We start from the raw sequence: 13,230 nt of genomic DNA, 5'->3' as shown, positions 1-13,230 counted from the left end.
TTTTATTACACTGTTTTCAAATGATAACAGCTTGATGAATTGACTAGAAGTTATTTTAATGCAAATTCTTTGTTTGGTTTGGACCGTTGGTTGTTTGGATTGTTTAGATCCCAATTTCGAATTTGTTAACCGACGTGTAATAAATACTCTCATGACTACTGATTGTTTTCTGTTCTCTGGTTTTGCGTCAAGAGAAGCGTATTTGAAGTTATTTACCAGTGTAATTCAAAGGTTTTCTTTTAAACCATGAGACAATAAGGGTAGTCTTGTAGATGATAATAATAGGGATCAACATGCAAATTCTCTCCACAATATCAATATCTTTGCAGAGTAACAGGTGTCGAGAAGTCAGAACCGTGATCTTTATGCATAGTACGACACATAAACACTGAATTCTGTGTACTACCCTCGTTGAGCAAAAATGACAATCAAATTATGTTTTCGAGTTCAACAAAAAACTGAGGTCGTTGATATGAACAAAGCCGCTTTATTGGAAGAAAAATCATTACCCAATTTACCAATTGTAAATCGGTCTCAATACGTCATTTGCAATATTGGGTCTTGCAAAACAATACCTAATAGTTGGCGCACGAAATATTGTCTACCTGAATACTCAACATTCGCTTTCTTTCAATTCATGCGTAATTTTCTTAGTTAGAGGTTGTCGTAAACCTTCACTTAGTCAGTTCAACTAACATACTTTTTGCAAGTGTACAACAGTGATGTCTGACTTTGATACGAACTATATGTCCGGAGTGGCAGCCATCGTGGCGCCAGCATTATGCCATATCCTGCGATTTTTGACTGTCAATTTTCAACCAAAAACCACCAAGTGGAAAATTGCAGCCGCTGAAGTTGTGTCTGCAGATCGACAGGAAGCGATCTGGTTGAATTGTGGCTGTTCTCGAAAAGCCTTTAATGCAAATTTCAAGCTTCTTTTGATTTTCAACTGACAACTTGTTCTTTGATGGCTTTCGCAACATTAAAACATATCAACCGTAATCTAAACAATTATGAAGTACCCTGTCACGAGTAACCATCTCATTTCGAGTATATGGACAAAGTTCATTTGACGTGACATTTGGTCGGAGACCCCGAGGAAAGAAAATTAAATTAACGCCGAAAATCGAGACGATGGTTAAATGAAACGAAAACATAAACAAATTTTAAAGGTTGATTGATTAAGTCGTGGGCAGTCATCGGAAGGAAAATAGCAAAGAAAACATCTAAATGTTGTCTTTTGTTAGACCACTAGTTAATTTGGAGCCGTTTCCCGTTCTATTGATTCACTTACACCAAATTGGACACGATTGAGAGCGCGAGTTCGTGTCGTTGGAAAACAAATCTCGTCCTCCCTAGAGGGTGATCAAGTTGATTTGCGGTTCGTGACAAAGCCGACCAATGAGAGATAATACCGCGCACAAGAAGCGCTAAGGCCTCTTGTCATTTGTCATCAGTGACTGGGTGTGGACTTCCGTTTTGAGTGGGTTTCTTTTGTGTCGTGTTTATGTAGGGCACCATTTGCATTTTAATCTTTCGCAACGGGAAATTAAACTTGAGGCTCTAAAGCTTTTGTTTTGGCTCCCATCTTTTCAAGAACGTAACTCGTTAACGGGTGTACTTGCGTTTAGATTGAACTTTTTTCTCGCACTTAAGAGGCGATTAACTTGATCAAACGCAGTGGCAAAGTTCTCGGTGTGAAAGGGAAAACCCACTGCCTACGTAAGTCGGTGATCGTTCACTCATAGAACCGGAACTAAGTCCCGCCATAGCATACCATCATTTCCGTTAAACAAGTTTATCACTTGAGGGATTTTAAAGCTTGAATTACAATAGAGAATAATCGACCTCGGCTAAATATAAATTACTCAAAACAACGGACTACAAAGGAGTGAGAAGGAAAGTGTTTGGCTTGTGAAACAGGCATTTTTTTTTCTTATCGAAGTGCTACGGCAAGATAATTTACTTCGCTGCGCACGTTCGACTGGCGGGTTAATTGAATCTTTAGAGCTGTAGAAAGAATAGCCAGGATTACACGACAAATTTATTCTCAACTCGTCGAGTGTCCTTATAACGCTGAGAGAGAATATTCATGCGCTGGATGAAGTCTTGATCGCTCATTGTCTGCCAAAGCATTAGCACTGCCGGGGAGTTTTCTGCGCCCGACGGTTTGATAGGAAATTCGCGGGAACTCTTTTCTGGCAGATTTGATAAAAGGAAACATTAAATTTACCAAGCTGATAATCGGAAGTGCCACGCAAGCTAAGAAAGGCCAGCCCATTATAATACAGTCACGACGTAGGTCGCCTTCAGTTTGAATACAGTGACAACACTGAACGGTCGTCGGTGGACAGCGAGCGAAGACTCGTAGCTGAACATCGCTTAATGGCAAAGCACAACTGATCACAGAAAGGCTCACGGCTCTTTGAACTCGATGAAACACGAAGGATTAAGCAAGATGATGATGCACGGTACAACAGAACGAAATAATTTCACCCTGGTCGAAAACAAATTGCCTGGTTTAACTACGAACTTTTCTTCAGCCGGCATACCCGAAGAGAGTGATGCGGATGATTACTACCCATTTGTGATTGGACACGGGTCGAGTTTTAAAGTCGTCGACCCCAAAGTGTACAAACATCTGCGTCGACATAATATTCAGCAAAGGGTACCTGTTAAAGTAGCGGACTATGCGAATAAACCGACAGTCGGGAGTCGGAGAACACGCGCTACAACGAACACTAAGTTATCGAGTAGTTCGGACGATGCGGACGAATACTGTGAACTTTCACCGCTTGCGAAAGCGCCCCCCATACCGTTATCTACTCTCCGGTCTCAGCCCGTGGAATTAAAACCCAAGAATAATCTCATGAAAGTGTCCAGTTTCGAGCGGAGACTTTACACAGATTGTTATTATTCAAAGACTAAATCGTGTCTGGTCGAGAGCCAGCCTAGCTCTCCTAAATCACGACCTACTACGCGACTTGTGGACACTAGCTCATTGAAAAGCGAGCGCAGGGAGAACTCTTCACAATGGGCAAAAGAAAAGCAGGAGCCCCTCTTGTGTGGTGTTGAAGCAGACGAGATCATAGACTATGCCACTTGTATGTGTTGTGTTAAAGGTGTCTTTTACCACTGCACCAAAGATAGTTATGATGAAGGACAACTTGCCGATGAACCGTGTTCGTGCGCGGGGCCCGTCAGCTCGTGCGCGCCTCGCTGGGGTTGTCTTGCTATTTTATCACTCTTCATTCCCTGCCTATGGTGTTACTTACCCGCTGTGGGTTGCAAAAAAGCCGCCACGAGCGTCAAGAAGAAGAAAAAAACCCAGAAACGCTTTAAACAATTTAACTCTTCGTAGATGAGGATCCCTTAGAGCAGAACATTTTGACTTCATAAGTCAGACTATTGAGGTAATTTTCGTAAAATATACCGCCGTATTTTACGTGCGCTTTTATATGAGTTGAAATCGAATATTTTATTTACCGGGTGGTGAATGATTTGTTAGAAGTTTCAAACAGATTTTCGTTCGCATGGCTGTACTCTTTTACTGCGATTTGGTGTCTATTAGCGCACGGGGAACTGATATCTATACTTCTATTAACTCAAATGATGACAGCGTCTGTGTTTCATGTCATTCTGTTTATCGAAAGTTATAAAATGAAATCAGACTTTGAAGATCTTTAAGGGATGACTGATGGATTAAGAAATTTCCTACTGGTTCGATTTCAGGCTATCAAATGTTTCTGTTTTCCCAAGGGCTTTTTCACTCGCTAATCTATTTTGTCTGTTTTGAAAAATTTGTTTGATGTCTTTTGACGGACTCACTTTCACCCTACTTAAAATACACACAGTATTATAATATGCGAATATGCAGCAATGTAAAAAGGAAAATGTTTAGTTAAATTATGACGCGCAGAAAAAAAAAATTATAATTTATGAAGTTATTAATCTCTGTATTTAAGTTTTCTCCTGTTTGACTTTTGTATGTAAAATTGCTCCTTCTCTGAAGACTTGTTACTTCAAGGTTAAGATATGCGGAACACTCAGAGAAGAATGGAATAAATCTGGGTGGTTCAGGATATGTTTTGTGCCTGGTAATTTCTTGTTCGTAAGTTTTCAGCATTCCTTCATTAGTTAACTACCTCGTTCCTTCCGTTAGGTTAGATAGAACCCGCCTCCCAAGTTGTGATAAATGTATTTCAGTTTTTGTCTCAACACTTAACCCAAACTATTAGATCATTTTGAAAAGCGCGCAATCCTTTGCTTTATTTTATGCAATCGTGGCTAGGTATCTAAAAGCGTTGGCGATGTTTCTATGGCATAATTTAATCTAAGCAAATGAGTTGGCCACAAATGTTTCTTTCCTTGTGATAACAAAAGAAACCTTAGCATGTGACGTGCTGATACTCTGTTATCGCGCTTTCAGTCGGAAACGGAAGTGGGAGGCGTCTAATTTCGATACTCGATGTTTCTTCACAGCGCTCAGTGGTCAGTGGGCTTCCGCTGGCTCTCTAAACGTCTTTTCGTCCAAAATAGATCGAAAGAGAGCGATATTTGCCCGTTTTAACCTTTATCTGGAGCATTTGTATTATTACTGTGAGCATGAATCATTTATATGTAATATCAACTTTCGGATCCTTTCGTTAAGTTGTTGAATAGTTTTACGCTGTCCTGAACCTTTTGTTGCGCGCAATTTTGATAGCAGCACGAGTTCCGTCTTTTGACAATTGGATATCAAAACGAGATGGATAATCCTTAGTTTCTGTGGAGGATTTTAGCCTCTCGCGCCGCGATAATTGAAAAAAATCGTCGGATTGAAATATTGTTCGTCAAATGCGATAAGAATGGTCAACGAGGAAAGTGTAGTGTAAAAGTTTTCATTTTCTCGTCTTTTCAAAATTTAGTCGTTCAAGTTGTCAAGCACAGGCACCACTTGTTTCTTCACTTGGGTTGACTTCAATTAATGGCGTAAATGGAGAAATTTTAGTTGCGTGCCTCAGTTAGCTGAAGATGATCTGACGGAAATAGGCTAGTAACCTTCTGATCAAGGCTTAAAAAAGAACTTGAGTCGTTGAATAGGCTCAAGTTGTTGTTATTTTCTTTATCGGAGAAAAGCGTTTACTTCTATCACAATATCGAGTTTATCGCCATGCTTTTATTTTTGTTTACGTCAACAAGACTCTATATCGTGAATCATTTATTTTACATTGTGTACACTTGCACCTCGTGTGCAGCTTGCAAGTTTAATGAGAGTTCAATTTTGACATGATGCTTTAAGCTTTTATTAAGATTACCATCTTGAACTCTCTCGTATAACTACCACGCATTTAATGATCGACACATTTCGGTAGGGAAGGTGCAGATTATTCAGGTGGTTACGCTAGTTCAGCCATAGAGCCTGGCTGGGAATTTCTCATCGTATCGAGCCGCATTACAATGGAGTAGAAATTAAGTGTTTAACCCTGACATCGCGAACTGGCTAATGCAGCCATGATAATTTTGGGCCCGTAGCTTCGAGCCATGAGAAACGCTTTAACCACATAATTTCAAAATCCAAGGGGTATCTTTCACTAAATACTTACAAATCATTTGAAAACTTTGTTGGCATGTAAATGATGTGTGGGTTGCTTCTCCACGCACTGCTTTTAACAATTCTTCTCTGGTTCCGCTATGGTTTCTGACGCCCCATTCTCACTAAATAGTAGAGGGCGTCATAAGACTCCATTGCAAAGGCGTGAAAAGGCTTAATTTTATTAAAGTAATAAGTATTACTTAGTGCTACAAAACATCAAGCCAAGCTTTTCACGCGTTGAATGACAGATTGGTATCATAGAAATGTCGAGCACTTCGATTATTATGTGATGTCTGTAGACGTACTCAATCAGTTCAGTGCCATGGGTGTTTTTTGATTAGAATGAAAATAAACATACTACTCGTTGCTCAATTTACTCTATTTATCGTGAAGCTTTATAAAAGTCGAACCTCAAAGTTCCTCCCATCTTGAATAATGTTTATGTATCGCCAGACCTCTTCCCGCTTTGAAGCGAAATCGGTAACCACCACGATCTTATTCATCTTTCCCACGACTATCATAACTGTTTTGAAAGTTTTTAGCCATGCTTTGTATAGCTTAAGTGACTCTATCAGAGTTGCAATTTCTTATAATATTGAAGTGAATGTGACATTGAGCTGCCTAAACGAATTCTTTCAATATTTTTCCCTCTACGGTACTGAAATAAACAATTTGTAACAATGTGTTAAAGTATGAGGCCAGTCATCGCCAATGATAATCAGATAGGATCTTATAAATTAGCAGGTTGTCCTCGAAATGTATCATCTTTTTAAAATTTGTCCCATTTTGCCAAGCGTGAAGTTTCAGGGACGGTTTGAGATATTTGAAAAATTCATTAATATAAGTATGTTGTTTTGTTGTCAAATATCTGCATCTCGTATGTCCCAGAAATTTTCTGCTATTGTTTTCCTTCGCCCTAGAAGACTGACTTCGTGGGACTTGAGACTAGGTTTATCTTGAAACAGGTATTTTATTTCGAAAATGTTTTTGTTTAAACGGAACACTGCTATCGAGTCTTGGGTCTAGACGAACAATATTAACGGAAAAAGTGTACGAATCATTCAGGATGACACTTCACCACGAGAGAACTGAAGTTTTAGTATTGGGATGATATTGTTGTTTCGCTTTGATAAGGTAAAACCCCCTTGTCGCTTGGAGCGGAAGGGAAATCTTGACCTTTTTATAGTCGAGTTTACGACAGGTTGCATCGAGATGGTCAGTATTGTTCATCTTGAAATCTAAATATATCTTTGTTTTCGAAGTTTTGGAACTGAACAACAGGTCATTAAAACAAGGGAGGGGAAGGTCAGGCTTTGTGAAATGTACCTCAGAGCCGGGGTGAACATATCACTTCCTTCTAAGAAAAACAGGGCGTTGGCTCACGAGTTTCCTTTAACTGCCGTATGAAATTTCCTAGTCAATACGCTAGCCACTATTTCTCCGGTATGCAATTTCATAACGTGCTAATCACGCTAAATCACGAGCGAGAGTTCAGTCAACAGGAAATTTTGCCTGTGGCTAAAAAGGCGTTTCTTCTGGTAAACATTTAAGTCTTCAACGAAGGTGACTCGTGACAATTTGAACACGGACTAAAGAAATGGCGAGGGACTAAATGGCTTGTTTTTTGTCATACCTCACAGAATATTAAAAGATAGAGATACAGCTTACAGGGAAAGGAAACAGTTTTTGATATTAAACGGGATTAGTGTGCCTAACTCGCATGCCTTAAATGCTGACGCACTGAAACTGAAAAAGAATTAATGTGATTTATCCTTTCCGCCAAACAGTTTTGGCACAATTATTTAGCTGTACTTACAATTCTGCTGAGCATTTGTGCTGAACAGTATGACGCTCTAATTAGGACATAGTTGTGCCGCGGACATACTTTTGTAAACGAACTGAAACTGGAAGGAAGTGCAAGCCCAATTTTGAGCTCGTGGGATCCTGCATTAGTCGTTGTTTTTCATTGTTGTTTAAGGCGTTGGCATATCTCTTTTCCTTTCCTTTATTAGAATAGCCGGTATTCTTTGCGACTCAGTTCTGCTGTCACGTCCCACAAGTGTCTGTTAAAACTAATATATGAGTTCGTATGAGTTTTTAGTTTGTAGAGTAGTTAGTAAACCAGAAAATGCGCCAGTGTTTTCTAGCGTTGCGCAGCGCATAGAACAAACAGCTAGTAAGTTCTGGCATAGACTTTTAATAAAGGTGTATTATGTTGTCTCGTTAGAATGAAAAAAATAACATGCTATATACGCCTAAGTTTTACATTCAGAGGAAAATGTTTGAGCTAACATCTCGTTTTTGCCGAAGAACTGTAAATAACTGCAAAGAAGTAAAACATTTCTAACGTCGAAATCTGATTAAAGCCCGATCGTAAAGCGTCGTGAACAACGCTAATCGATAACGAGAAAATTAATGCAGGTAGAAAAACACCAACTGAAAAAGTCTCTGAAACCTCAATAAAGATCTGATGGAAAAGTTAGCCAGCTACTTTCTCAGAAAGGAGAGATATGGAAAGCGGGTAGACACTAAAAAGATGTTGAACAAGTTGATTCTCAAATATTGATAATCCGACCGGATGATAATATTACTAGGTATTCGTGCTCTCGTGACTTTTCAATAGCGGCATTAAAACTTTCGAGAGCCATATTTCCTTGCTACCCTCCCCCCCCCCAGGTTGGTTTTCCGTCCTATCGTGGTGAAACGTGACTCTGTCTTGTGAAGATTGCGGCTCGTGGGCACGAGAGGTCTAGTTTCGCCCACTTGACTAAAATAAGGTTTTGCGGACGGACGGGTCGCGTGATTTCAACCAGAAATCAATATGATTTTCGTGTGCCGCCGCTACTTTCCGCCGTTTCGTGACAGAAATCTCGTGTTGCTGGGACGTGCCATCTGGGTTTTCAAGTTTCATACGTTTCAAGTGTCCTGCTGTGTATGTTTTGGGCGAAATTTTTGTGTGCTCCACACGCATCAGGATAGCAAGAAAAAATACAGACAACTAAGCAATCTGTAATTTTTAATGAAGCACCTCGAAGGTATAACAAGATTTACATAATTTAATAACCAAGACGAGGATGATTAGGACACTACTCATATATTCTATATCTGTACATCTTACCCTACAGCACACGCCAATTTTATTTTTAAGGGTACAATTCATTTGTTTATCGTTAAAGATACATAGAACATACTGGTTAACCTCCATGGCTATTTATATTTTGCTGTGCATGTTTTTGTTTTAAAATCTTCAGCTGTTCATACTTCTTCCAGCGGTTTTTTCTCGTGCAGACCTGGGAGGTTATTCCGTCACTTGGACCCCACGATATATCCTCCCTTTCCTTCCTATTTGGAGTTTCCTGTGCTCTATTGCTGCATTTATGTATTTTTCGTCCAAAACACCTCACGAATTTAAGATATGAACTGGAAAACTGATAAAACATTACTTAACAAACAAACGTGAACTGATTCGAGTTAGCTCGTGATAATTGCATCAAAAAGTGACGCTGTCTAACCTCTGTCGACGATAGAAACTACTTCTTGTATTCTGAAATCCTCAACAATGTCAAACCAATACTCTCTGAATTTGTTCCCATTTTAAGACCACCTCGTGATATCTATCAAAATCACGAAATTCTTCTTTGCTCTTACTAAAAAACACAAAAATGAATCGCAATTAAGAAATTAAAGTTCAGATAGAAGGTTGGAATTCTTTTGGGTAAAATATGTTGTCCTTATGATCGCTTTTGAAGATTTTACCGTGCCACGAAAAAACTGAGTAAAGAAAATATGATCTATCAGGTTTATCTTGTTACCTGAATTGTAATGGTCATCAGCGTCGCTGTAGAGATACTTAAAAAAGCGAACGGACAAAACAGGGTTTTACTAAATTTAACTCATGACCGTCAACAATATGTCGAGAATCTACGCCCCGCAAAAGTCCCACGGGTTTCTCTATAAAAGAACGTTTTGATTTTAAAATAGCTGTAACCGATCTCTGACTGTAACTGTCTTTGAAATGCTGCCCTTTGGAAGACATAGATTTGGCAGCACGTGCACTCAGGTGATTGATTTGTGTCAATCACTGACAGCACTAGAGACCTTTACTTGTCTACTCGCTGTGTTGCAAGTTTAAACCAGACTTATTTAGTCCCAAACTAGACTTGCGTCCTAACTTAATTTAGATGATAAGTTAAACACTGCTTTCGATCGTTTAGCCCGAAGGCTTAAGTTTAGTGGGAGGAGAGATTTGATTAGAGCACGTAGTCACTGAAACATTTGTAGTTTGTAAGCCTCATGCGTATTGAAGGGAATAGGAGTAGATCTGACCTTTTTTCTTTCCCTCTCTGTCTCTCTCTCTCTTTCTCTCTTTTAGCATAGGATGATCAATCGTTTTTGCTTTCGATCCGCTCGTATCGTTTCTGCTTCTGTCCTCGTGAAATGGCTTGCTATGCGTTTCAGGTCCATCCTCCCTCGCCGCCCCCCGATTTTGGCACACAACTCACGAGCTTTCAAAAACTTCATACTACAGATTACCCAGGTTGAAGCTTTATTCTGTTCTTTTTGCGTTAACAGAGACAAGTTTGATTTAAGTGCCGCGAGTAATGTGACATGTTAATGAAGAACCAAGGTTAAAAGCATGGAGCCTTTAAGCTCGGACATGCCGGCATGCCATGCCTAGCACTCCCCCGCAGTCCCAGACTGGCGTAGTCAGCAATGTAATCCCTGTTTACCAAATTTGATACATTTGATGTTATTTTACTGGGGGAAACGTGTGCTATCTTTCATTCTAACAGGAAGTCGTGACCGAATGAAAAGAGTCGCATTTTATCCACACAAAACACTGCATTAGGAAACAGTTGTTAATTGTCTTGAGGGATCTTTGATCCCCACATGGATAGCAAAGAAAATAACTGGTTGATAATCTTTCCGCTTTGGTCAGGTAAAATCAGGAAGGAAGTGTTTTTCAAGGGACTCTCGAGGTTAAATAAATGACTGTTAATTTAAATGTTTTCTTCCATTAGTCATGTTAGGCCCTCGGGCTGGCAAGTGGCCTGGATGCCGCTAATGGCCTTTTCGGTGAAATCAACTGACAGAAAATGATGATATAATAACAATACCTGGTATATTGGAAAGTGGCAAATAAAGGCCGGTTTTTTATCGAAAAGGAAATGAGCGTTATTTTTATCTGGATTGCATAGTGATCACAGGACTCAAATTGTTGTGAAAAAGTTTGCAGGAACGAAAATGTTTACAAATATTTTGTACGAGGTGTATTGTTACCAGGAATGTAAAGAAGATATGTAGTTTTACTTTATGAAACTTTCGTTCCTCCAAGATCTATCATAATGAAATCACTAAACTGAAATGCAAAGGAAGCTTTAAAGTATGTCAGTTTAATAAGGCCGATGAAACCGTCAGTGAAATAGCGATTTTTAAGAAGATTATGATAGGAAGTAAAGTTCAGCCCAGACACTATTTTCATAGGTTTAAAGATTTAATCTATCCCTTCGCCCAAAAACATCCATCGACGGGCCGTATCGTAGTTGCATAAACTTTCCTTAACTCTTAAATCATTAAATACAAAACAATTTGAACAAAGTAAACTCCACATCTTTTCATTGCATGCCATTGGTTGACTTCCCTTCAAAGAAAAAAGAGAGACTTTTTCCCATGAGAGCATAGCTCTTTAAGATAAATTATTTACAACTTTGAGATTATTGATCCAACAAATCCATCGCACTGATGCGCTGTTATAATTCGCACAGACTGAGTGTCGCCGCGGTCTCTTCATTCATTGTCACATGAGGTATGTAGGAAGGAAGAGATTATTGTTATTGCTTTCTTTAATTATATAGGTAACAGGAAGATGAAAAGTTTGGTTAATGTGGTTGAAAAAACATTCCTGTCTATACGCACAAATCTCGTCATGTGATATTTGATTTTAAGGTGGTGGCGTCCTCTTCAGCCCCTTGTTTGTGCGCGAACGCAATATCTACCATTGTCTTGGGAAGACACTGATCTTGGTTCTGGCTTTGTTCGATATTATGGCTTCCATCCACATTGTCATGTTAGCGTTACGGTTTATACGATTGAACAATTTGCCCTAATTTTACCATTTCGTCATTTGTAGTCCTTGTCTCGACTCATGTTCATTCAGTGAACTTTGCCCCTTCTTGTGTTCTTGGTTTACTGCCACCTTTCTTAGTGTTCTTAGATTTTGCTCAAATGATATTTTGTACTTCCCTAAGATTGGAAGTTATTATTATTGTTCGAAAAGATATCGTTACTTGGGCACAATAGCAACAGGTTAGTTTTTTTTAGGTTCAAGTTAGTTTTGTGCAAAGCACAGGAAAAGGTAGTTAAGTATAACGCATTATATTTGGGGAGAAAGCGCTAATGAAAGAGTATCACAATACTACTAATTGATTTGCGTGCCATCGAGGCTGTTCTGGCCTCGTTTTCAGGCCATTCTCACCGGACCTCGTGCTACTTCAAGCAACTTTGTTAGACACGTCCTATTCTGTTTATCCAGACCGCGATACTTTGGTCAGAAATCATTGAGAAATTGTGTAAGACTCTGATTAAGCATTCGTTAAAAGTAAACTTCTTGGCAACACAGTATCTCATAGAATGCCATACTGTCTTTGCTAGGTCTTGCTTGAGGAGGGACTTTTCTCTTTGCTCAGGCGGTGTTGTTTTCATCTTCCAGATTGACTCAGTATCTACCCGATGTACTGTGCGTGATAGTTCACAGATATATTTTGATTCAATTATAAAGAGGATGGAGGCGTTCGGAAAGCCACTTGTTGAAAACACGTGATCAGTTCGTGAACCTGAATTAACTAGAAATCTGACTTTGAAGAATGCTAAAAAAAGATCACGATGGATCACTCATCTTCTCTTTGGGTTTTTGTCATCGCAATATTTACAGGAACAAAGAAACCACATCATGAAGCATAGGCTAATTATGGTGACTGGCAATAATTGCCGCCTTTTTATGGTTAATTTAGCAAACCACCTGTTTTAAGTGTTCTTCTAGAAGAGGAATCTTGAAGTCTCTCTTGTTGAGTGACTCTTATTTGTCTTTACCAAGATTGAATGGACAACAGAAGCGAAAAGAACCAGCAAGCGAAGGAAAAAATCACGCGAGTTATCGTTATTCGATTTCAAGTTTTTAATCGAAGTTACGAAACATCTTTTTGTTTATACAAGTGCACCACGAGCGTAGGCGTCGCCGTTTACTTCGATTTGCAATTCCTACGATAAAGTGCACAGATCTCTTTACAACGCTTCAGTGACGATAACGAGCTTTGTAAAGTTTCTCTTTCGAGTTATGCCGTTTCACTGTAGCACAATACAATATATATTAAACCCGTCATTAAAAGAAACCACGGATTAAGAGCCCTGAGGAATAAACTGAAAAAGTTGAGCGGGGCCATTTGCGAAACAACTTAAAAGGCTTAACGAGTTAAGCAAGCTTTTATTTAATACAAATAAATTAAGGGGTAAGTTTCTATAGAAACTGCGGTGCTGCGTCGGTGGGAGAGTGTAACAAGGTAGTTTGGTTTTATCAACTAAATTGATAATTTGAATTGGCCGCCGTCAAGAGTTTCAAAGCTGACGTTTCGAGCGTTAGCTCTTCGTCAGAGCGAATG

The 13,230-nt window shown here is 39.3% G+C and overlaps 1 protein-coding gene across 1 annotated transcript; it reads left to right on the top strand.

The window, feature by feature from the left end:
• Nucleotides 1-1,685: 1,685 nt before the first annotated feature.
• Nucleotides 1,686-4,084, top strand: LOC131784096 (protein sprouty homolog 2-like). The gene has a single exon (XM_059100880.2). It carries the CDS (start codon nt 2,435-2,437, stop codon nt 3,359-3,361), a length of 927 nt encoding a protein of 308 aa, XP_058956863.1. The 5' UTR covers nt 1,686-2,434; the 3' UTR covers nt 3,362-4,084.
• The last annotated feature ends 9,146 nt before the right edge of the window (nt 4,085-13,230 follow it).

Source organism: Pocillopora verrucosa, chromosome 1 (assembly GCF_036669915.1).
Source record: "Pocillopora verrucosa isolate sample1 chromosome 1, ASM3666991v2, whole genome shotgun sequence".
Classification (NCBI taxonomy): Eukaryota; Metazoa; Cnidaria; class Anthozoa; order Scleractinia; family Pocilloporidae; genus Pocillopora; species Pocillopora verrucosa.
The sequence above is the reverse complement of the archived record's forward strand: the minus strand, read 5'-3'. Positions and strand labels throughout refer to the sequence as shown.

Coding starts and splice junctions, on each gene's coding strand:
- LOC131784096 (XM_059100880.2), top strand. CDS start 2,435: ATGAAACACGAAGGATTAAGCAAGATGATGATGCACGGTACAACAGAA.